The sequence below is a fragment of the Cuculus canorus genome, chromosome 14 (genome assembly GCF_017976375.1).
Source record: "Cuculus canorus isolate bCucCan1 chromosome 14, bCucCan1.pri, whole genome shotgun sequence".
NCBI classification, from domain to species: domain Eukaryota; kingdom Metazoa; phylum Chordata; class Aves; order Cuculiformes; family Cuculidae; genus Cuculus; species Cuculus canorus.
Window position 1 is genome coordinate 14,933,678 of NC_071414.1, and position 23,883 is coordinate 14,957,560.

General features: G+C 51.4%; 1 protein-coding gene across 4 annotated transcripts in view; it reads left to right on the forward strand.

The window, feature by feature from the left end:
* Positions 1–21,474, forward strand: part of FLT4 (fms related receptor tyrosine kinase 4) — a 59,222-nt gene extending 37,748 nt beyond the window's left edge. Inside the window, exons 11-30 of one of the 4 annotated variants that reach the window (XM_054079771.1) lie at positions 1,316–1,460; positions 4,012–4,120; positions 5,103–5,462; positions 5,712–5,858; positions 6,515–6,646; positions 6,926–7,032; positions 7,309–7,444; positions 8,227–8,331; positions 9,797–9,910; positions 10,149–10,237; positions 10,517–10,664; positions 11,196–11,290; positions 11,636–11,758; positions 12,190–12,301; positions 12,676–12,775; positions 13,228–13,333; positions 14,261–14,400; positions 15,086–15,206; positions 15,970–16,055; positions 17,413–21,474. In XM_054079771.1, the coding sequence (XP_053935746.1) occupies positions 1,316–1,460; positions 4,012–4,120; positions 5,103–5,462; positions 5,712–5,858; positions 6,515–6,646; positions 6,926–7,032; positions 7,309–7,444; positions 8,227–8,331; positions 9,797–9,910; positions 10,149–10,237; positions 10,517–10,664; positions 11,196–11,290; positions 11,636–11,758; positions 12,190–12,301; positions 12,676–12,775; positions 13,228–13,333; positions 14,261–14,400; positions 15,086–15,206; positions 15,970–16,055; positions 17,413–17,632 (2,695 nt within the window). In that variant the 3' untranslated portion in view covers positions 17,633–21,474. The remainder of the gene's footprint in view (positions 1–1,315; positions 1,461–4,011; positions 4,121–5,102; positions 5,463–5,711; positions 5,859–6,514; positions 6,647–6,925; positions 7,033–7,308; positions 7,445–8,226; positions 8,332–9,796; positions 9,911–10,148; positions 10,238–10,516; positions 10,665–11,195; positions 11,291–11,635; positions 11,759–12,189; positions 12,302–12,675; positions 12,776–13,227; positions 13,334–14,260; positions 14,401–15,085; positions 15,207–15,969; positions 16,056–17,412) is intronic. The other 3 variants (XM_054079773.1, XM_054079774.1, XM_054079775.1) reach the window with 3 other exon arrangements.
* Positions 21,475–23,883: the final 2,409 nt, after the last annotated feature.

Here is a 23,883-nt window from a genome sequence, read left to right on the forward strand (position 1 = left end):
AAAGCAAAAGTGCTCATAGGCAGGGGAACAGAGCTACTGCATGTGAGGAAGAGTTGCTGAATCCACAGGAAGCACCGGATCGCTGCCAGTTGCTGGGATGTTTTGCCAGGGGAGTGTTAGTGTGGGCAGCACCAGTAGGTAGGCAGGAAGGGTGCGTGCCCGCTGCCTGTGCCCTGGGAAGCTGGGGCAGCGCCAGGCAGGGCTGTAGTGACATTTTTTAACAGCAGCCTCACAGGAAGAAGGAAAAGGGATGCTGGGGAGTTGTAGCCAGAGCAGTCAGGGCGGAGGACATCAGGGTGCCTGGAGGAAGCCAGGTCCCGCGGCCCTGTGCCGGGTGTTGCCAAGCCAGGGACGCCAGAGAGCTCTCAATCACGTGTGAGTGCACTGCGGCCCTGTCAGGAAGCAGAGGGGCCGGTGAATTGTGGTCACTGTCTCCCCTGGCCATCATATTTCTCCCTAGCATAGCTCCAGAAGATGCAGGAGGCTTTTTTTCTAGCTTCCTGTTGTTTACACATCCCACATACACACTTGCTCTGCCCTGCACTGCCAGCACACCCTTGCCGCTGCTCTGGGGCACTCAGTTCCCCTCTGCTTCCCTGCCAGCGTAAGCCCTCTCCCTCCACACCTCCCACCCTGGATTTTGGGCAGACTCTCCCATCCTCCTGTCCCACCTGCGTTTCAGAAGCACCCTGCAGGCTGCAGCATGCTGGGTCCCTGACAGATTAGGACTCTTCACCTCCCTTGCCTGCCTTAGACCCAAAGAGGTGCTACCATGCCCCTGTAAGATGCCAGCAGCATCTCTACTTGGATGTTTCCTTCCTAATTTTTCTTGAATCAGGGGCAGCAGTTGCACCTTTGGGTAATGCACCCTCTATTCTCTAGGCCACCACCGAGCCAGGCTGTGATATTCCTACCTCAGTACCAGCATGGGTTTAAGGCTACAAGGGTTGCTGAGCAAAGTGGCATCAAGAACTGCCCCAGGCACACATGGATGGAATTCACTTCTGCTGTTCTCTACCCTTAGGAGTGAAGGACGAAACCATGGGCCTGGGGGTGAAGACACTGCCTGGGACACCGTTATCCATTCCCTGCCTTGATTTTCACATCCATAGATAACAGTTGCCTCACTAGTGATTGCAGAGCACCCTTATAACACACAATAGAACTGTGTACCCAAGAGACTCAGGAAATTTTACAGTCAGAGGACAGAAGCGTCAGTTCTCGGACATGAAGCTGGTTTTGTTGCCTTCATGCCAGCTGACCCTCTCTCTATCTCTCTCCTTTTTCACCTACTCCTTCCTGGCTGCTGGATTAGGAATAGCAGGCACCGGACTGCAAGGCGGCATCAGCGGGACCGGATGCCCGAGTGCAAGGACTGGAAAGATGTGTCTCAGCAGGATGCGGTGAATCCCATCGAGAGCATTGACACCTGGGTGGAGTTCGTCGAGGGGCGGAACAAGGTGAGGTGTCCCAGATCCATCCTGGAGCTTGAGACGGGCACCTGAGAGGGGTCCATTACAATCACCCAGCAAAAGTGGCCTGGAAAGGAGCCTGGCAGAGACAGATTTGGGGAGGGCTTCACACCTCTGCTTCTAAAGTAAACCATCAGCAGCCATTCCCAGCTCTGGCGCTCCGCAGTACCAGGCAGCCCCAGGGCGAGGGCGAGCTGTCATCTTTGAGAAATTACCTTGCATCCAGAGAGGCTCCTGCTGGACCTAATGCTGCAGGAGGGTTTACATCGATCGTGGCTGAACACAGGGCACCCAGCTAGGGAGGATATGGGGGATGCATGCTGTAGGGGCTCCCATGCCCATTTCTGAGCACTCTTGCATGAGCCATTCTACCAGACCCAAACCCCATGGAGCAGCCTGGGTTGCTGGGAAAGGAGAGCAAGAGTCACAGACTGACTGGGAAATCTCTGGCCCCAGGAACGTGCCTGTGCATAGCGGGGCAGTTCATCCAGCTGTCCCCATCCTGGTGGGGTGAGGGTGGTATGGAGATGCTGGCGTCCATCCACTGCTGGTTTGTGAGTGAGAGCATGTGTGCCCCACAGAGCCCACTTCTCTATCACAGCATTTCCTCTCTGGAAGGAACATCTCTCCGTCATTGCAGCGTGTGACCTGCAAACAGCCAGGCATTGCCTGCTGCCTGTTTCTCTCTGGTAGCCACCAGTGTCAGATCTGAGCCATGACGGGGTTCCTGTTCCCGCTGATGTCGGGCACCAGCCGCTCGGAGAGGGATGCAGAACAAACAAACGGGCCCCCATTTCCGAAAGTCACTTCCTGTTTTCCTACACACCTCCAAAGGCACTTCCCGTCCTCTGGCCTGGCTGGGAGTTCGTCACTGCCAAAAGGGTGGCAGGGGCAGATGCTGCTTCTCTGAGGGCAGCCAAAGGAAGAGGCAGGGATTGGTGTTTGCCAGAGAAGTGAGCAGAGGTGGTGGAATCTCCTGGGTGAGAAGCCCTCGTGTCCCCCTCTAGCCATGACTCTTGTCTTGGTCCCTTTTGAGTATCCTCCCTTTTTTTCCTCATTCTCCTCCTGTTCCTTGGCTGTGTACCATTTATTTGGTTGTAACTGTCCTGGATGTCCAGCTTGGGTTGTGCAGCCCAGGGACGTGCAAGAGCTCTGGGAGAAGAGAGCTCTCTCACAGCAGTGGGATGCTATGTCCTCAAATCTGCTTTCTCTCCCTCTCTTTTCTGCCTCTCTTCTCTTACCATCCTCTTCTGCGTTTTTTTTTCTGTCTGGAAAGGCCAGGATGAGCACAGACATGCATTGCAGACAGCAGGATGGTGGCAAATCCAGAACCCCTGACTCAAACATAACAGGGCAGATTAGAAGGAAAATCCCCAAGAAACAGGAAAGACATAATGCAAAAGTGCCAGCAACAGGATCTTTAGCTGTATTGAATAACCCCCACAAATGGAAAAGGCAATGCACAAGAGTAATAGTAATAAGATCACTTCAGCTGTATTGAATATGCACTGAATGAACGCCTGTTCCTTCTGGTTAACACAAGCTAATACATCACCACTTAGAACGGAAATGCTTCCCAAAGTCTGTGGGATGAATAGTAAAAGCAAGGTAGCTTCCCTGTACGAAAACAATTTTTGTGCCATTTAAGCATTGTCTCATTAGAGGGATTTCTATGTGTGATTAACTTGTCATTTAAACTGGGAGGGAGGAGAAACCTGTGCTTCAAACTGCAGATCTCCTCTAAGGGGAGTGCTTGTAACACAGGTGGCAGCTCACACGTGTGGAGTGTGAGCCGGGGGAGGAGAGCAGCTAAATCCCCAGCTGCCTTTCCTGGTTTGTTTGGAGGCAGCATCGCCCTGGTCCATGGTCCCAGGAGAGCAGCCTGGCTCTTTGCCCAATCTTAGTCATGTCTTGCTGGAAGGAGGGAGGAGGAAGCTTTTAGTGCTCTGTCTATGGACACTTGGAATTTAAAGGGAGAAGATGACAGCTCTTCCTGAAGTGGTGAGAGCCGGGATGCTTTCACAGGTTTGATTTCCCCTTGTAGGTCTGTAAGTACCTGTAAACTCCACTGAACTCTGTGGGACGCTAAGGAGCCACTTAACTGCAGAGGGCTCAGGGAATCAAAGCCTTGGTGTCCTTTCCCTTTCTCCTTGCTGTTACGAAGCTCAGCAGGAGCTTGGCCATCCCGGCTGCCCTCATTGTGCTCTTGTCCCCTTTGCAGGTCACAGGCCTGTCCCCATGGTGACCCGAGGGGCTTAGCAAGAGGTTTACTCCCATAGAGAAGCATCTATGCTGGCTGAGCTCCATAAAAAGGAGCAGAGATCAGGAATAAAATCATGTTGCTGTTGCTAGAGCCACTTGAAATGCACAAAGGGCTATTGAATAAGGGGCTATTTTTGCATAACCCTTTCCCAGGTACAGCTGCTGCCTGGAGCCAGGCTTGCCATGTGCTGTGCTGTTTGCCAGAGAGCAGCACCGATCCTACCTCTCTTCCCTCTTGCTCTTCCTAACTCCTTCTTATGCTCCTTTCCCCCACCAGACAGTCAGCAAACTGGCCATCCAGGAGGCCAACATCTCCGTCATGTACAAGTGTATTGCCTCTAATAAAGTGGGTCGAGACGAGCGGCTGATCTACTTCTACGTGACCAGTGAGTACTGCAGACCTCTCCTCCACCTGCACCAGCTCAGCTTTCTGCTTCAAATAGGCAGGTCGCTTGACCTGCTGGGTCCTGTCATTCTCCTTTAGCATCTTAAACAGTGACCGGGAAGCCAGCAGGAAAGCAGGGCTACCACAGAGCTCTGCTGTGTGGCACATCCCGACAGTGCAGGCAGATTTTGGACCTGGGGATGAGTTGTACCCAGGTCCTGCAGCAGCCCTGGCGGGTCCTGGGCTGGGGACATCCAGGATGTCCCAGGGAGCTCCCTGGGCTGGGGATGTGCCTGGTCCAAGAGCATCCTCTAGTGGCACTGCCCGAGCCGCTCCCAGGCAGGGTCCCCATGGGATTGTGGTGGTGGAAGAGAAGACCCCAGCAGTATGGGCTGGAGTCGTGCTCAAGCATACTTCCAGTAGCACCCCGTGCTGGCAGGAGTCTCTCCCTGTCCCCTGGGAACACGGAGCCTGGCAAGGACACAGCAGAGCCTTAATTTTATGCCTCTGTGGCCAGACCTTAGAAGCTTGGGCTCGTAGCCTTCATAGGCAGTTGCTGTGCTGTTAGAGCCACCAGCTTTTGTGGAGGGAGATAAACGCCTTCATTCACTGCTCCAGTAATGCTCTGTGTGCAGTGGTCCAGCCTGGCTGTGTAACCACCTGCACGTGTAAAAGCAGGCACCTGTACAGTCCAGAATGCTGCACTTGAGCTAAGAGCAGTAACAGCCTAATTCAGATCTCCCAGACTTGTTTCACTTGTGACCCTATATTAATTTAACCTCAGGACATATCCCTCAGCGCTCGCTGGGCTGAAGCTGTTGGTTGCTAGCAGTCTGCATGTCGCAGTTCTGCTCTAGATTGGTTTTCTTTACTCTGGCTGAGGGCAATGGGGTCTCAGAGACCTGGGGCCAAGGAGGCAATTTTATTATGTCTGGCAGCTCGGCCATGAAAACTCATTCACATGTTCATTTCCTTCCTGAAAGCCATTCCAGATGGATTCGGGATTGAGTCCCAGCCATCAGAAGAGCCCATTGAGGGGCAGGACCTACAGCTGAGCTGCAATGCAGACAATTACACTTATGAGAACCTGCAGTGGTATCGGCTGAACCTCTCCAAGCTCCACGATGAGGAGGGTAACCCACTCGTGCTGGACTGCAAGAACGTCCACCACTATGCCACCAAGATGCAGGGGGAGCTGCGCTTCCAGCCCGACTCCAACGATGCGTCCTTGCTGCTCACCATCCCCAATATCTCCCTGGGTGACGAGGGAGACTACGTGTGCGAAGTGCAGAACAGGAAGACCCGGGAGAAGCATTGCCACAAGAAATACATCTCTGTGCAGGGTGAGGGTCCACAGGGCAGGTGGGAGTGATGGAGGAGAGCTGGTGCTCTTGCTGCCATCAGCTTCCCAGTCCACCTCCAGGGGAAGCCATGCAAGCACGCTAAACTCAAGGTGGCAAAGGCAGGGCACCTGGGTTCTCAAGACACCCTTCAGCAGGGGTCAGAGACCCAAAGCCCCCCAAGAACAGAGATATTCTGTTGATCAATCAGTTTCCCGTTTTCCCCTCCTTCTCTTTGTGCTGCTCCTTCAGCCCTGGAGATCCCCCGCCTCAAGCAGAACCTGACAGACATTTGGGTGAATGTCAGCGACTCCATAGAGATGCGCTGTAAGGTGGATGGCAACCACATTCCTGAAATCATCTGGTACAAAGACGAGAAACTGGTGGAAGAAGTATCAGGTACAGTGGTCTAGGGGTGAATCAAAGGCTGATGAATCATGTCAGAGAGCTGGATACTGCTGGGTTCTAGGAGTTGCTGTGCCCAGACACACAGGCACCCATTCTCTGAACTGTCTGAACTCTGCTTTTCATTATATTCTATCCCAGTTTGACACAGTCTTGCTTGCCAAGTCTATATCCTAGGGCCTGGCTCAGCACTGTGTATTAATGTGCACGTTCAGCTGGAGAGCAAAGAGAGAGATAAATCATTCATCTTCTTACTCCCAGCCCAGTGTCTGGCATCCCTATTTATACAGGGATCAACCTAGATCCCATGGAAGGAACATCGGAAGGGTCCAGGCAGATTGCAGAGGGAAAGATACAGGTCGTGGAGCTGAAGCAGCTTGACACACAAGCTGGGCTGTTTGGGCGCCATCCCCATCCAGCGTCTTCTGTGGGCATTTCATCCCCTCCATACACTGCCCAGGGAGGGCCCATCCAGGGTATTTCTGGGGCCATCAGGCACAGGAGAGAGCCTCTGCACACTGGTGCCATTTTATTCTGCCATCTAAAATGAACCAGCCAAAAATAGGAGCCTTATTTTGAGCCTGAATGAGTCCAATATACTGATCCTCCCCTTCCTGTGAGTGACCACCGCAACTCACTGTGCTTTACAGGGATTGACCTGGCAGACTTCAACCAGAGGCTGAGCATTCAGAGGGTGAGAGAGGAGGATGCTGGACTCTACCTGTGCAGCGTCTGCAATGCTAAGGGCTGTGTGAACTCGTCAGCCAGTGTCTCTGTGGAAGGTACCAACAGCTACGACACCCCTGGGGATGAAAGGGTAGAGTAGCAGTGGCCAAGGTCCCATGCCTCTTCCCTGTGACACCAGGCAGCGTGAGGCAGTGAAAGCCCCTGGCCTTGCTGGTGGTGTGATGCTCTCACAGGAGGATCTGTAAGCCAGAGCAGTTCAGCTCAGGCAAACACACCTGCCCAGTCTCCCCACAGCCTGAAGCAAGCGACGAAGGACGGCTGAGCTGGGGCACAGAATGGGAATCTGAAGGTACACTTTCCCTCCTGTCCCACAGGCTCTGATGACAGGACTAATGTGGAGATTGTCATCCTGATTGGGACTGGAGTTATTGCGGTTTTCTTCTGGATCCTCCTTATCCTCATCTTCTGTAACATCAAAAGGGTACGTGAGTCTGTCCGCGGGCGGGGAGGTGGCTTAGTGGGGATTGGGACAACACCATTGCTGTGATGTGGGGTGGTGGTAGAGCATCTGCTAAAAGGAGGTTATTGAGTGATGCTTCAAGCACTCTCACAAGGTGCCTAAGGGCTGTGGTAAAGGAGGTAGCAAGGAATGGCCTTTGCCTGGGGAAGCAGGTCAAGGAACTAAATCCTCTCTGGGAGTCAGCACCCAGTGCAGGAAGGACATCTCTTCACCCCTTGTGTTGGCCGATTCCCACAGCCTGCCCATGCAGACATCAAGACAGGCTACCTCTCCATCATCATGGACCCTGGCGAGGTGCCCTTGGAGGATCAGTGCGAGTACCTGCCCTATGATTCCAGCAAGTGGGAATTCCCACGAGACCGCCTGCGCCTAGGTGAGTTGGCCCCCCTCCCTGCCACTACATGCTGCAGCTGGGGTGTTTGAAGACACTCTCCAGGTTTCTTTGCGCACCTCTGGGTATTTAATGCCTTTTCTTTGCCTCAGGCTTCCCATCTTCTTCCCCAGACAGTCCTTAAAAGCCATCTTTGCATGGGAAGTCTCTTTGGGTCTGACTACAGACGGATCTTAGCCAACTCTCCCAGTTTACCCTCACGGGCATCTCTGAGACCAGAAGACCTTGGGGCATGCTTTAAAATGCATCCCCATATTCTCCAACTGGCAACTGAGACAGAACAGCCCAGTGCTCAGCAGGCACACAGAGTTCAAGACCAGAACAATATCTGTTATCCTCCTCATGAGGAGACATCTGCTTGCAGTCTCTGCCCCCTGTCTGGGAGTGCCAAAAGGGCTGCAGACCAACTTTGAAGCCCAGAGCAGTGACATTAGCCCTTGCTGCTCTGCTGCAAGGTATCACGTGGGCTTTTCCCACACGCTCTGCTCGAGGGCAACAAACAGCCTCTCACTTCTACAGGGCTGTTTCCTTCCTCTGCTTTGTCCATGCCAGCTCTGTCTCAGTTCCTCCCTTCATCCTTTCTCTTATTCTCACCAACAGAGTAAGCAGCCACCTGGGAAGGGCACAAATTCCACTCTTCCTTTTCCTTTATGACCTTTTTTCTTTCTTTTTCCTGTGGTTTCCTGTTGGCTTTTTGTTGTTTCATTCCATTCTGCATGTGCTGCACCTGCCTTCCCTCACACTGCCTCTTTTCTTGCCCATAGGTAAGGTGTTGGGTCACGGTGCCTTTGGGAAGGTGGTGGAAGCATCAGCATTTGGGATCAATAAAAGTAACAGCTGTGAGACCGTAGCAGTCAAAATGCTGAAAGGTACGTGGACAACGAAGGAGAATGTGCAATCTGTGTGGACAGCAAAGGATGAGGCATCTGCCAAGGAATGTCCACCCTCTAAATGCCTGTCTTTTGCATAAGGCGTTTATTAAGGTCCTGGAAAATATTTTTTATGATCTCCCACAAGCACTCCTGGGAGCTTCTGCCTGAGCCAACTCTGAGCTAGGGAAGAGGAGCTGGAGCCAGCCTTTTGATTTATAGCTTCTTGGCCTCAGCACAGTTGATCCTCTTGTCCCCGCCTCGTGCATGCCTTAGCCCCGTTCAGCTGCACTGGGAGGCAACTGGCTGAACTGGCACCAGGGACTTGGGGAACTTGGCTTTCAAGGAAGTTTAGCTGTGTGCAAAGGCAGTGAATGAGATCTGTCTCAAAGGACAAACAAGAATGCAGAGCTCCTCTTTGGCGAGTTACTGAAGGAGGTGTTGCTCCGAGCTGCCTTCTCCCAAAAGTGCCTGTATTTCTTGTTCACGGGCTGGGTTAAGAGGTGGGTAAGGAAGCAGGTTGCAGGCTGCAGCTGTTACCTGGCTCACAGGGCTGAATCGGCTTTGCACCCTAAGCGTGGCAAGCCAGAGTAAGGTTTTAAGCTTTTACAGCCATGCTTTCAAACAGGCATCCAGAACGTTTTTCCGTAATTTGGTAACCAACAAAACACCAAAGCAGTCTCTGGCCAGCACTGGCCTGTAGTGGCAGAGGGAAGCCTGGCCCCGCGTGGTGGCTTTACAGTCCTTTGAGGCACAGTTCTCACCTGTCCCATCAGCTGCAGCTCAAGAGGATGCTTCTGTCTCTCAGATTAAGTTTACAAACTAAGTAAGGTGAAATCCGTATGGGGAAGCAGAGAAGTACGAAAAAGGCACACAAAAAGAGACAACGCACTCTGAGGGTAAAACAGAGGATCAAGAGTTGATGTGAATTAGGCACTCAGAGAGAAAATGTGGTACAGAGAGCTGGAAGAGGCACAGCAGTGTTTGCTGTTGGAGAGGAACCATAAAAAGATATTCTGGGTTTGAGCGGAAATAGTTCCTACCTTCACACATGATCAAAAGACTCAGATGCCTTTTGTTTCTCGTTTTTCTTCAAATTGTTTTATGGCTCGTTGGAGGCTAAAAGGGCAGAGTTTGAAACGTGTGTCTGTATATAAGCCTCATGTGATCATATTCCTTCCACTGCTATCATAAGGAAAAAAACTGTCAGGCTCAGGTTGTGTTTTCCTTTGCTTTGGGTTCCTGCACCTCCAGGGAGCACCCTACCCATAACAGCAGGGATCCTGGGATCTCCAGACAAGGCTCTGACATTTCATATGGAAATGTGCAATAACAAAATCTACCAAGGCTTTTGGGGTCACTCCCTCCTCAGCAAGACTCTTATTAACACTCTGCTAAGAGAAGGGTGGCACAGGGGAGCAAAGAGCTGTGAAGAGGTGTCATGACTTGGTTTGTGTGTTTCCAGAGGGAGCTACTGCAAGCGAGCACAAGGCACTGATGTCAGAGCTGAAGATCCTTATTCACATCGGGAATCACCTCAACGTGGTGAATTTGCTGGGTGCCTGTACCAAACCCAATGGTAAATATCCCAGGGCAAGAGGCTGTTCCTGCTCCCAGATATCAGTGTTCATCCCCTGTGCCCTTTCTGCTGGCCACATATGTGACTGCAGGGACATGTGGGGATGTTATCGATGTCTCTGTGTGCACTTAGAACAGGTGCCACAGCTCAACAGTGCTGGACACAACATAAGTCGGGGCAAATTCCAGCCATCCCAAGCCCATATCTCTTCCCCTGACCTTTGATGTCTTCTCACCAGGTCCACTCATGGTTATTGTTGAGTTCTGCAAGTATGGAAACCTCTCCAATTACCTGCGGACCAAGCGGGAAGGATTCAGTCCTTATAGGGTAAGTAGCTTCCTTTGCCCCTGCGGCCCTGTGCCGTGTTTAGGGGAAGAATACATGTAGCCTGAAATGTGATCTGACAATAGCACAAAGACACCCTCTGTCTAGCAGCAGATCACTTTACCCAGTAATCTTGGTTCATGTGCACATCACGGAAGCATTTCTTTCTGCAGTGTAGGACAGGCGCTTCCAGGCCAGAATTACAGGCTAAGAACAGCTTGTGGGTGCAGGGGTTACAGTGTGTGTTGCATGCTGAGGCTTTTGTTTTGGTTTCCTTGCCAGGAGAAGTCTCCCAGGCTGCGGATTCAGGTCCAGTCCATCGTGGAGGCAGTGAGGGCAGACAGGAGGAGTCGTTCTGGAACTAGTGACAGTGCTATCTTCAGCCGCTTTCTGATGCACAAGAGCCACACAGCGCAGACAATCCAGGAAGGTAATACTCCAGCCTTAGCAGAGGCTCCTCATCTGGGCCACCAAAAAAACGCCAGACGTGGCTGACCCAGGGAATGGGTAGGGCATGACAGCAGGGAGCGGGCACTCAGCCTTGGAGCTGATCATCATTTGTTGTCTCTTGTAATAGAATCTCAAGACCAAGAAGGGAGGATTAAATCCCTTTGGTTCTTTTTTAGTCTAAAGAAAGGAGAATTGAAGGGAATCTCAATAGGTCCTCCCTAGGACAGGAACGATGAGCTGACCTTCATAATATTTCCTTCCAGTGCTGTACCCACAGTTCTGACTGCGTGTGCTTGAGCCTGGACTCATTCTCCCCACACCTGAACAGGTTCTTGCCATGGGCTTTCTGCCACATAAGCAGAAATTCCTGGAGGGGAGCTGGTTACTCCAGTTAGCACCGAGGACTAGCTGTATCTCCCCAAGGAGCTGGTTGTATCCTGCAGTCCTGCAGAGGGGCAAGGAAGACAAGAGACTGCTCACTGTCTAACCACTTTCTTATACTCTTGTACAGTGGATGACTTGTGGCAAAGTCCCTTGACAATGGAAGATCTGATCTGCTACAGCTTCCAGGTAGCACGTGGCATGGAGTTCCTGGCATCCCGAAAAGTGAGTTCACCCTTTCCTTCTCTTCCGTCTTGTTTTGTGCATGCCTAACCAGAGAAGGGCTGCCTACAGCTGCTTTATAGGTGACACGCAGAGAGATTTCATGATCTGCCTCACGCTTTGTAGAAAGTCAGAGGTAGCCCTGTGCACACAAAAATGGGAAATTAGTCCTCTTGCATTTCATCCTCTCCTTAACCACCTCTTTTTGAAAGTCTTATCTTTAGGTCCTTCCCACTTCCATCATTCCCCCATTACAGCTCAGGTTCTTGACGGGAGGGGATGCTCTGTGCTTTCTGATGGTGCTTCCTGTCCCTCTGATCTTCCCTCTCCCTCTTTATGTGTCCTCAGTGCATCCACAGAGACCTGGCGGCTCGCAATATCCTGCTGTCAGAGAACAACGTGGTAAAGATCTGTGACTTTGGCCTGGCCCGGGACATCTACAAGGACCCCGACTATGTCAGGAAGGGCAGTGTAAGTGCCATCTCCTCAAGCTCTGTACAGATTAGGTCCCCTTGAGGTGTTCATAAACTGTTCTGGGGCTGGAATAAATTGAGGAAAAGATGAAAAAAAGAGTAGTGGATTCACTTGCTTGGCTGGGACCAGGAACCATTGGTCCAGTCATGTATGCGTTGTACTCCTCCACCACCACCAGACCTCTGTCTTCTTCCTTCTGCCCCTCAGCCTGTTATTGGCTTACTCTGCTTTCTTTATATCCTTTCCTCCCCCTTCCAGTGTCTCCATCCCTCCCTCTGGCCTAACCAAACCTCCCTTCCTCCATGGCAAGAAGAGCAGGTCTATTGGCTCTGGTTTCCTTATGTCCCTTTCATTCCATTGCTACAAGAACAACTGTCATGGGCCGTGTCCCTGACTGAACGCTTGTGCCTTGCCTCTCCCTCCTGCAGGCCCGTCTCCCACTGAAGTGGATGGCTCCAGAGAGCATCTTCGACAAGGTCTACACTACCCAGAGTGACGTCTGGTCCTTTGGAGTCCTCCTCTGGGAAATCTTCTCTCTTGGTGAGTGCTATTGAGGGTCACACACTGCTGAGGGAGGCGGGATCTCTCTTTAAACATAGGAGCTTGGGGGTGAGTCTGTGCAGGAGGCTCTGACTCTGAAGCACATCCAAGGGGTGACGGGGAGAGACATCAGTGTGGGCAAAATGAATACGAAAGCCGTATCCATCGGTGAACAGGGCGATGGGAGGCAGGCATGCAGAGGTAGCCTCCTGCTCATTGAGGCAAAGGAGACTGTCTCGGGCAGCACCAAGGACTTGGGATGTGTAAAAGAAGCAACTGCATCTCCCAGCATTTTGGGAGGAGTCTAGGAGAAAGGACCAATTTCCTTCTGATGGCACATTTCATGTTCCCACTCCTCTTTGTACCTCCTATAGGAGCATCTCCATACCCTGGAGTCCAGATCAACGAGGAGTTCTGCCAGAGGCTCAAAGACGGTACCAGGATGAGAGCCCCAGAGTATGCCACAGCAGAAATGTGAGTCAGAAACCTCACAGATCCCAGCACAGGTCAGGGCAGGCTCCTCTGACGGATGCAAAGACCTTTCAGCCAGGGTGGGGGATTAGCCAACATCTCCTTCACTCTAGGCAGCTGCGTAGAGGGCAAGCCAGGTGGGTACGGCTGCAGGTCAGAACTATCTAGGAACATCAGATTCCTTGCATACCCACAGGGTCTCTAAATGGACAATGTTCTCTCCCACTCTGGAGGGTATCAGAGTTGTCCAAATTAGCTCATTTTGCACCGTTACATTCAGTGCATAGTGAACCAACCCTCTTCCAGTAGGTCTACACAGTCAATGTGCTGGGAATGCTGAGCTTTCCTTCACAGTGCAGGCACATGCTGTCCCAGTGGGCACCATGTGGGTGGGAGCTGCAGAGCAGAGTAGGAGGGAGTTTCAGTGGCGTAAAACCAGTATCTCTTCTTGGCAGTTACCGCATAATGCTGAGCTGCTGGCACAGCGATCCCAAGGAAAGACCAACTTTCTCCGACCTGGTGGAGATACTGGGGAACCTTCTTCAGGAAAACGTCCAGCAGGTGAAAACCTCTCTGTGTCATTGCTCGGCTCCAGACAGCTCTATCTTCTCCCACTGCCAGATCCCATGCTGTGCCCTCCTCTGACTCCCTGACCAGTGCAGTACCTTTGTGTAAGCCAAAGGATAACATAGGTTTGCTTGGATCAGAGAGGTCTGTTTCCCAGAAGTACCAGAGGGGTCATTTTTGCAGTAGCCCTCTCACTGCATCCTAATTTAGCTCCATTACTTGCAGGCCGGGTACCCTCTAGTTGTCATTCCAGTATTTCCGCCCTAATCCCCAGATGATTACTTGAAGTTTTTCAGCTGAGTCAAGGCCTTGGCAATCCTGCCTCCTACACACCCGCATAATGAAAACCAGGACTTCACCAGGGTTTCTGAAATTCTGTCCTCAGATCTAAATGTCAGGGCCGTGTGAACCAAACAACCGTTCCATTACAGCAATCACATACACAAATTTCTCTGAATCTATTACTAATTGCAGCCGTGCAGTAACCCAGCAAGACTTTTAACTGCGATGAGTGTGCAGCTCTGGTTTTAACTTTTGCTTGATATTCCATTTCAGAAGATGATAGCTAAATGCCTAAACATGAGTACTGTCTCATACTGACGTCCCTGATTTTAACCTTTCAGCCCTGGATCCCAGCACAGTCATGACTAAGCCACAATGATGTGCCCCCAGAACACAGTCCACGTAGGCTGGAGAACTATAGGTGCCCTGGGACTGGGTTGTTTTTCTGTTTACACACACCTCGCAGCTACTTGACGCAGAGGGCACAGAAGCCTCCAGCCAGATATTTTGTCCCAGAGAAAAAAAAAAACATAAACTAGAAATTTTCCTCCCAGGCTCTGACAGCTTCTGCTTGTAGAGCCCTTTCTTGTGGGAAAGCCTTCCCCTTCTTGTAAGGCCACTCACTGTTCTTCCTACCAGGAAGGGAAGGATTACATCCCACTGAACGACTCTCACAGCTCAGAAGATGATGGTTTCTCCCAGGTGCCTTCCTCTGCCCAGCAAAACTCAGATGAAGAGGACTTTGACATGAGGATACGCTGCCACAGCCTAGCAGCAAGGTGAATCCCCTCTGAAAAGGGCAGAGAGCGGCCAGCAGGCAGCCAGCAGCCTGAGCTGTAAGGAAGCCTGAGGGATGTGGGGAGAACCCAGTAGCAAGGTGTTGGAAAAATCTCAGGTGGTCAGGTGTGATCCAAGCATTTAGACCATAACATCTTGCTTATAAAAGCAAAGTTGCTTTCCTTTGTTGATGTGAAAGAGCCCTTGATGTGTAAGCCTACAACATTCCTGCTTCCAGCTACATTGCCAGAGCATCATGTCCCACTAAAGGCGTTGTGGCCCATCAGGCAGATGAGGAAAGAAGGTGTCAACTGGGTCTTTGCCCTTCTGCTAATGAAGGAGCTTCACCTTATCTGTTCCTAACTGAACCAAACAATTAGACCTAGGCTTCTTGTATCCGGGGAGCTGTGATAGTGTGATGCCAGGGACCTATTTCACATTATTCTGCCTGTCCAAAGTGGAGAGGTAATGAGGGCTTGATTCGACCAGGAAGTCTGAGTGTTCCCCACTGTAGTAGTATGGGGTTAAGAGGCTTAAGATGACCCCATTCCCCACCCCAAATCCACCAGCTGGGTCATCCGCCTCCCTGCATACTTTGGTTGCAGAGAGGAGGTTGGGTTCAGATCCTGTGTATTCAGGACACTGACTCTGTTGGTTTTACTGAACAGAGTATGCTTCTGTCGGCAGATACTACAACTGTGTCTCATTCCCTGGTTGTTTGACGGGAGGAAATCAGATCAGGTGTCCATCCAGGATAAAGACATTTGAAGAGTTTCCCATGACACATACAGTGTACAAGGCACACCCGGTGAGTAGCATCTGAGCAGGGTCGGGCTAGGGGCAAAGAAGTGCTCAGCTGTTTCCTGACACCTTTGCTGTTAAGATTGTGGAAGGGCAATCGCTCCTATCTAACGTCAGTCTGTCTGTGTCATTCCTGTTCAGTCCGTCCAGTGCTACACACATTCATTTCTCCACCTGGTACACAGGGGTTTCTCTGCAGCACAGCTCGTGCAGCCTAAGTATGAAATAGGGAGGTTAGATCTACCAGCAAGGACTGTAAAGGACCTCGGAAAAGAGCCTTCTCTTCACCCTTCTGAAATCTGAGAATATGGCCTGGTTATCTATATCGAAATCCAGAGTGTTTGCCTGGAGCTCCCCTACCCTGACCCGCACAGCAGTGTGCAGCAGGCGTCCTCCTGGCCTCTCAGAACAGATATAGTACTTACATCTTCTATAGTGGCAAAACTTAAGTCATTCCCTTAGTCTCAGAGGAAAATTTCACCTCTCACAGATTTGATGGCAATACATCTTCCAGGCAGGAAGCACTCATTTTTTTCCCCCAAAGTGGCACTGAACCGCACACACAAATCCTGCCTTTCTACATACTGCTTTTAAGAAGGTACCTAAGGATATTGGTTCCAGCAAGACCGCGGAGCATGCTGGTAAAGTGCCCCTACTCCTTTTTCCCATCACAGCTACACATGATCTCATCTCCTGAATGATTCCTCCTCCCTTCCCACTCTGATCAGTCGACAGGGATGTTACTGATAACTCCTGTTGCTTCCTTCCAGGACAATCAGACAGACAGTGGGATGGTTCTGGCATCTGAGGAATTTGAGAGAATAGAAAACCGACACAGAAAAGAAGGTGGATTCAGGTACTCCTTAAGTCTAGCCACTCAGATTCCCCTGCTGCCCAAGGCAGACCAGGAGACAGCTCTTGCTGTCTCCCTGTACCACTTGGGGTTCTTGGCAGCAGCAGGGCTATGGACCCTGAGCTGGAGAAGTCCTTGCACACACTAACAAGAGGCAAAATGCACACGGAACAGACCTGCCTGCTGCTTCCTAGGTTTTGAAAATATAAACTCTGTCCATGCAACGACCGTGTCTGTTAAGGTAATGAGGCACAATGGAGTGATGATGTTAATAGGACCCTTAACGCTTAATTACAGTTCCTGGTGAAGTGTCAGGGCTTGTTCAAGCATTGGCAGGTGGGATGGATGGAAGCTGTGTGGCTGCCACCTCCCTTGCCCAGCCCTGGTCCATGTGCTGCAGGGTCCTCATGCGGCACTGCAGGGATGGAACAGAGCTTAGAACTTCCTGCATGCCAGGACTGAGCCTGGCAGGTAGAGCTGGCACTCTTAGGGTTGAGAACATTATGGATGGCTATGTCCTTGCCCCAGGCTTGGAAGCTGGGTGAGAACCTGTCCAGCTCATCTCTGCTTGGTGCCAGAGCAGGCTGGGACCTTGTCTCCACGACAGAGTGTTGAATGAGCCATGTCAACTCATGTGTAAACACAGCCAGTCCCAAAGCTCTCCCTCACCTCCTCTGCCTCCAAACATTAGATCAGATCGGTCATTGCTTCTCCCTTAGCCATAGCCCTGTGACCTCTCTGCTGTTTTATCAGACTGTCATCGTCTTCTTGTCCTTGTCCTCTTTTCCCTAAGGCACATTCCTGACGTCTTCTGCACTATGGGCTACCTGGAATCCCATCTCCTGGAAAACATTGCCCTTAACCTCTCTTTGAATGTGTCTCTCCCCTCGCTCCTGTGGTTTCTTGCTGGTCACCTGCTGTTGGCTGGCGCTGAGATGGGGTTGCTGATTTCCTCCCACATCTTCATCATCTTCCTTCATTTCCTTTCCCCCATGCTGGCTGTTGGGTTCTATCAGTTTCTGTTACTCCTGCCAGGTCTAGGAGCACTTGAGGCAAGGTCTCTTGTCTCTCCCTGCTCACCAGGGTTCTAACTATGCCCTGGGCTTCCCAAAGATATCTAGAAGAGCTGAAATAAGTCTGTTGCCAAGTTATGTGCAGATTTTTCACAAATCATAAAGACTGTGCTTAGGTTTAGAGCAAGGCCTGGTCTTGTGCTTTGAAGTGGAGGTGTAGGTCTATTCCTGACCCCGCCTCTGCCCAGTCCATTAGCAGATGATGTTTCCTGAAGTTGGGATCTCTCTAAGCAGGACAGAGGCTTTCCAGGAGTGCTCAGACTGATCTGTGTCTTTCTCCCTCACAGCAGTAAAGGGCCCAGCCGAAATGCGGAGCTGTCAGGGGAACAGTCGGACCTGCGGGGCAGATGTCGGCCATCGTATGGGTCCCAAGTTGGAGGCCAGACTTTTTACAACAGTGAATACGGGGAGCTGTCAGAACACTCTGAGGACGGCAGCTGCACCCCACCTGGAGAGGGGGCCAGTCCCCCCACTCTCCACGCTTCCTTCTTCTCCGAGCAGTACTAACGGCATCAGGCCCTGGAGGCGACTGCCAAGGCATCCACTCTCACCCTCCAAGTGTGTCATCAGTGTCACTCAGAGCTTCTTCAACCTGTGCCCAACCCCAGCAGGGAACCTACCCCGAACAAATGGGGAACGCCACTGTCCTTGGAACCACAGCACGATGGCCCATACAGCACCTCCAGCTGCAGCTTCCCCGTGTCAGGACTGGAGAGAGTGCATCGCTGATTCCTCACATTTCTTTTCTTCCGTGGCTCAGACAGATGCATTCTGCCAGCGAGTGGGTGCCTGTGTTTGGCACTACAGCACCTTCTGCCTAGCATCCAGCCTCCACTCAGATCAGCTTCTCATTCAGAAAGCCCATTTCAGGTCAGATATAAATAGATCTGTCGTAGTCTCAAGTTTCTTCCTGGTGTGCAGCCTGTATGTTTTTCCTTGGATTGCTTCCTCCTCCTCTCCTCATGATGTCAGCTGCCGAGCTGTGGAGCAGAATCAAAGGGATAAAATCCCTAGTGGTATTAGCAGCAAGAGCAGGACATTTTAAGGAGGTGTATGGAGAGATCCTGAGGGATCTTTGTAAATGTTCGTGCACGCTGTTCATTCTGGGTAGGTGCCAGCCTCTCCATCGCCTCTGCAAGCAACACCCACACCCCTCTCATCTCTGCTGGGGGGAAACTTGTCAAGCTGCCTTATCGCCAGGATAACTTCAGCCATCTCAACACAGATAGCGCCGAGTAGGTCTTGAGCTGATGGCCAGAGTCCTCCCAGTGAGATAAATAGCAACCTTTTTTTTTTTTTGCAGGCCCTGAGCAAAACAAGGTTTTATATGGTCTGTGCTGGGAGCAGGTTGGTCACAGGTCTGCTGCTCTTGCCTTCCTCTTCTCCCAGAGCAGTGCTGGGATCATTTGTCGCTTGACTGAGAAATTAAAGCAAAGCTGTGTTAATTTCAGCTGGCTTCTAAACATAGAGCGAAAATGGGCTGTTTGCTGTGAGGAAAAGGATCAAAGTGGTAGGGAGTGAAATGTTTATTTTCAAGTTGCTGCAAGGGTTTCAGAAACAATGGAAGGAACAGAGCTCTAGCAATGAGGTGCCCTTGTGCATTGGCATCATTGAGCACATGGAGGGCAGCACCTGGCCAGGACTCAAGCCCAGTTCTCCTGGATGGAGACTTCTGCACCATGAGCTTTCCTGATGCCCTAGTTCCCTGGCTCTAAGAAGGCACTCTTTGCCCAACGTACTCCTCTCCAGTTGCTGTTGCAGAGCTGCCGGCACAGCATGCCTGTCTCTGGAGGACTGAGAAACATTTGTTTGCTGAGGAAGCATCTCATCACTTGAGCCTTTTGTGTTTCTGAAAGATACCACATGAATTCAGAGCTCTGGGGAACCTCTGCAGCCCCTTTCTACAGATTTCTGTGCTGCTGCCTCACTACTTCCCACCTACTCCTTTCCATCCTGCTCACAATCTGAGAGCTCAGCTACAGAGCACAGTTACGTCACCGCCAGAGGAGTCTGGGTGAAGAGCCTTGTCGGAACAGCTTGTCATCTTCTCTTCTCCCACACGCCTGTGGCTGGCAGAGCTCCTTGCACCAGGGCATCTCGGGGAGTTTCTGCTTGCGGGCCACACCTCTGTGCAGAGAGCTAAGGGTTTGGTTTGGACTTTTAAAATTGTGTTTCCTGTCAGACGTACTGCTTGCCCAAACTGTATTTCTTTTCCAGAAGAGGGTTTTACGCGTTTCCTGACATGAGCCTGTGAGTCCTTATTGGATGACTTTCCCAAGTCTTAATTATAGTTCTCCGCACATGTGTAATGGGGAGATTTATTTAGCACATGGGAAAAGCACGCCTGTCATTCAGATCCTCCAAGCCTGTGCAGAGTGCTCAGTGTTCCCCTCCCTTTTCATGTCAGCGGGATGACATGGCTGCTATTTGCATGGCAAAAAAAAAAAAGAGGCACAAAAACGGACCAGCTTGAGCCAAACTGGCTCTGGATGTGGAATTGGAAACTGCATGTGACAATGAATTCCCTTAATTCTACTAGTGTCCGCTGATGTTTGCCAGGAATTTCAGCATCTTTAAGTAATTGTTACTACTCAGTAAGAATCCTCTGGCAGGAGATGTTGGAGAGCCAGGCCAAGGAAGTAGGACAGCCAGCGGAGTGTGCGCCAGACCAAACTCTCCTGCCCTCATCTTGCCCTGGTTTTTGAACTGATGGTTCCCTTGACAGAAGGAAGGCCATACATGCCCCATGTTGCTGGGGGTCTCCACCGGCATTCACATGGGTGGAAGGTGACAAACAGCTGAGCTAAGTTCAGGTTGCTCACTGGGTGATGTGCATCCACAGGACCCAGGCTGTCTTGTTTCCAGTACTTCACACACAGTTCTCTTCCTGGAAACACAGCCCCATCTAAGAGAGAGCCCAAGAAAGAGACCTGTAAGTAAAATAATAGTTGAAAAACAGAATACCAAAGTAGCTGCAAGTCCTTGTCCATATGTGAGGGACAGAAATGTACTAACAAAGTGTGAAGCTTGCAGAGCACCAGCAAGATTCTTCAGCAGAAAGGGGACAGAGGCACCTGAGCACCTGGTTGGCTGTCAGCACTCCCAGCCAGCCTGGGCAGGTGCACTTTGTCTCTCGATTCAGCTGTAAATTGCTCACAAGCATCCTTGTGGAGAAGGGTTACTTCATTAGAGCCATTGTTAACAATCCCCTGCTTTACTCTGGGGAAGGCATTGGTGTGAAATCTGATTTTTGAGCATTCAAATCATTGGACTCCGCAGAAGTTTATTTTCTCTCTTTTGCACCATCTCGATGAGGGGGTAGAAATAGATCCTATTGTACCTGCATCAGCAGCGTTGCATGAACAAAGCGGCCATAGTATGAGCAAATGCTGGCGCCTCCTCAGACACTCCTGCTGTTGAAGAAAATTGCAGGGTGGGATAGTGAAGAGCTGTTGAGACAATTGTACTTTCACTCTCTTAAAAGTATACTAAAATTAGAATGTACAAACCTGATACCCTTCCCCACACTCTTGCATTATTCCTGGCAATGTTTTTACAGTCTTCAGATAAGCATGAGCATGAAAGGAAGCTGTCCTGGTTTGGTGTTAAGATGTGAGGCAACAGCGTTGTCTGTCTTTGCACAGTGACAAGGGAGTATTTCAACTTTTAAACCACAAGGTTCGAGGCTTGTTCCTGCTCTGTTCACAATGCACTCTCTGTTCTGGTTTGTTTGGGCTCTTTTCTGGAGCCCAACACTAAGCTAAGCTATTTATCATCCTTCTCCTTTAAAATGACTATTCCCGGTCTACGCACAATCTCATTTTTCCTTCTGTTGGTGTTGAGAGGACGTTCCTCCCTCATGAAAACAAAGCGTTGGGTCCCCTACTTGCAAATACATGTGCATCTCTGAAGAAAAACCTGTGTATCAAGTAACACTTCATTTATATTGCAATATTTTAACCTGGTACCTGTCGTTGCTAGAGCAGCATTCAATGTTTCAGCGGGCTGCCTTTGAAGCAAGTGGGTCACAACATGGGTTATGTGAGAGTACAAGAACGTGGTCTGTGTGTGCGAGTGAGTGTTCGGTGGGTGAGCGTTTGGGTGTTTGCATGTGCGATGTTTTACTGCTAGCGAGCGTCTGTGAGCGTGGATAACTCACGTTGAGTCTTGTCTCTGGAGGGTCACGGTTATGTATCAAACCAGTTAGAACACTGCTTTCTCTCCTCCTATAGTACTTGTTATCCTTTGTCACTAAGAGTTTTGTTGTAATAGCTAAATGTGAAAACAAATAAAGTCATAACTGGCTGCTGCTCTGGTTCCTGAGGGCACCACTGCCCGCGGGGCCGCAGCGCCCACTCCCGGCTCCCCACCAGCACCACTCAGCCACCGCAGTTCACCTTTATATTTTGGCTTCCATGTCCCTTTGCCTTTCCCCACATCCTCTAGGAAACAGCTGCCCTTTGTGCCACTTCCACCCGGGATGAAACTCAGTCTTTTCTCATGATGAAGCCGGATGTGCTTTGGTGAAGTTTGGTGACGGGAGCGCCCAGCCCTCTGCCCTGCTGCCATCTCCCCCAGACCCAGCACCCTGCCTCGCCCTGGGAACCCCCACGCTCCCTCTTGCCCCCCCTTCCCCAGGAGGCACCAAGGGGAGCAGAGCCCCACCAAGCACCTCCTTCTTCTCAGCGGGCTGGATGAGAATGTTATGTGCACAGGGAGCACTGAAGCTGGAATGTAGAATCATGGAATCACAGAATAGTTTGGGTTGGAAGGGACGTTAAAGATCATCCAGTTCCAACCTCTGCCATGGGCAGGGACATCTCCCACAGGATCAGGCTGCCCAATGCCCCATCCAACCTGGCCTTGAACCCCTCCAGGGATGGGGCAGCCACAACTTCCCTGGACAACCTTTATAAATGGATTTATGACCCTTTCCCCCCAAAACCTCCTAGGACCTGCGGTGAAACCTGAGGCACAGCTCCCTTCTCACCTGTAGGGGACCTGCAAATACCTCAGTGCCATATGTCTGTCTAATTAAGATTCCCTGAGATGCGGCTGCCCTGTGCAGCGTGGGGAGACCTGGTGGCATTCCCTCAGCTCCTGCCTCTCTACCACCATTCCTTCATTCAGCTCCACCACTGATAAAAGCAGCAAAAAGGACCTTTCAACTCTCTTCTCTCAATCTAGAGATCAGCTCAGCTGGGGAATGAGGAGATGGAAGCTGCTCTGCTCATGAAATGCTCGTGAGGAGCGCTCAGCTCCTCCTCTCTCGGGGCCACAAGTGTTTGGCTGCTCCTCTCCTGGTGCCACGAGCACGGGCTGGGAGGCAGAAGAGGTACAGCTGAGTGCTCCTGGCCCTTCACATGGCACAGAGCAACCTCCCAGCTCCCACGGCATGAGGAAGGATGGGGCTGGGACCAAGCGGGCAGCCCTCACACACGGAGTGGAGCATGGCAGACTGCCTGTCTCCAACCAAAATGCAGCCCACAAAAAGACAGACAGGGCAAAATGGAAAGCATCCTTCTCTTGTGGTTAGAAGAGGGAATTGGGAAGCTGCTGGCTGGGACATTCGGCTTGTTTTGCTTCTAACAGGGTGTCCCGGTTTAGCCCCACCCAGCTTGATCAGCAGCCAAATGCATGCAGTTGTGGTCCCAATTTCCCTCTCCAGGGAAAGGAGAAGGAAATGAGAGAAAGAGACTTGTGAGTTGGAAACTCTGCCTTTAGCAGAGCCCATAGGTCTACTCTGCTCCAAGATGCAGGTTTGCCAGCGTGCTGCTTCCCTTGGGAATGGCAGAGGGCTCTCCAGGGGCAGAAGGCCCATCACTTGCCTCTGAACGAAACAGGCTGTGCTTTGCGGGTTTTATCTCCCACACAAATGTGACCAGGTGCAGCACAAATGGATGAACTACAAGATCTCTGAAAAGAGGACAGTCCAGTAAGATGCTCAGAACACCAGGTTTATCCGAGGGCCATCTGGAGCACTGGGCAACTCCATACCTTGAAAGAGCAGCAGCACAGCTCTTTGTTCAGAAGTTTAGAGAATATCCTAACTCACAGCCGTGCAGTTTGTGTTTTCTTTGCCATAAGCAACTTGGATGGCCCTTTTCTCTTTTCAGAAGAGCAATGAAGCTGGTGAAGGGGCTGGAGAACAAGTCTTATAAGGAGCCGCTGAGTAACCCGGAGTTGCTTAGCCTGGAGGAGGCTGAGGGGAGACCTTATTGCTCTCTACAACTACCTGAAAGGAGGTTGTAGAGAGGAGGGAGCTGGGCTCTTCCTCCAAGTGACAGGACAGGACAAGGGGGAATGGCCTCAAGCTCTGCCAGGGGAGGTTCAGAGTGGATAGCAGGGAAAGATTTTTCACAGAAAGGGTCATCAGGCCCTGACAGAGGCTGCCCAGGGAGGGGGTGGAGTCACCATCCCTGGAGGGGTTTAAAAGACAGGTAGACGAGGTGCTCAGGGACATGGTTTAGCGGCAGATAGGGATGGTTGGACACGATGATCCGAGAGGTCTTTTCCAACCTCGTGGTTCTATGATGCCTTAGGCCCCGCCTCCTCATTTGACCCTGCCCCGGGGGCGTGGCCTCGCTAAGCGGCTCTTACGGCGATACCACCATTACATCATCCATTAGACCCCGCCCCCTGCCTTGACCCCGCCTTCTGGGGGCGTGGCCTCGCGGCGCAACTGTGGGGCGGTCCCCACCATGACGTCACCCTGAGGCCCTGCCCTCTTTAGCCCCACCCACGTGGGCGTGCCCCGC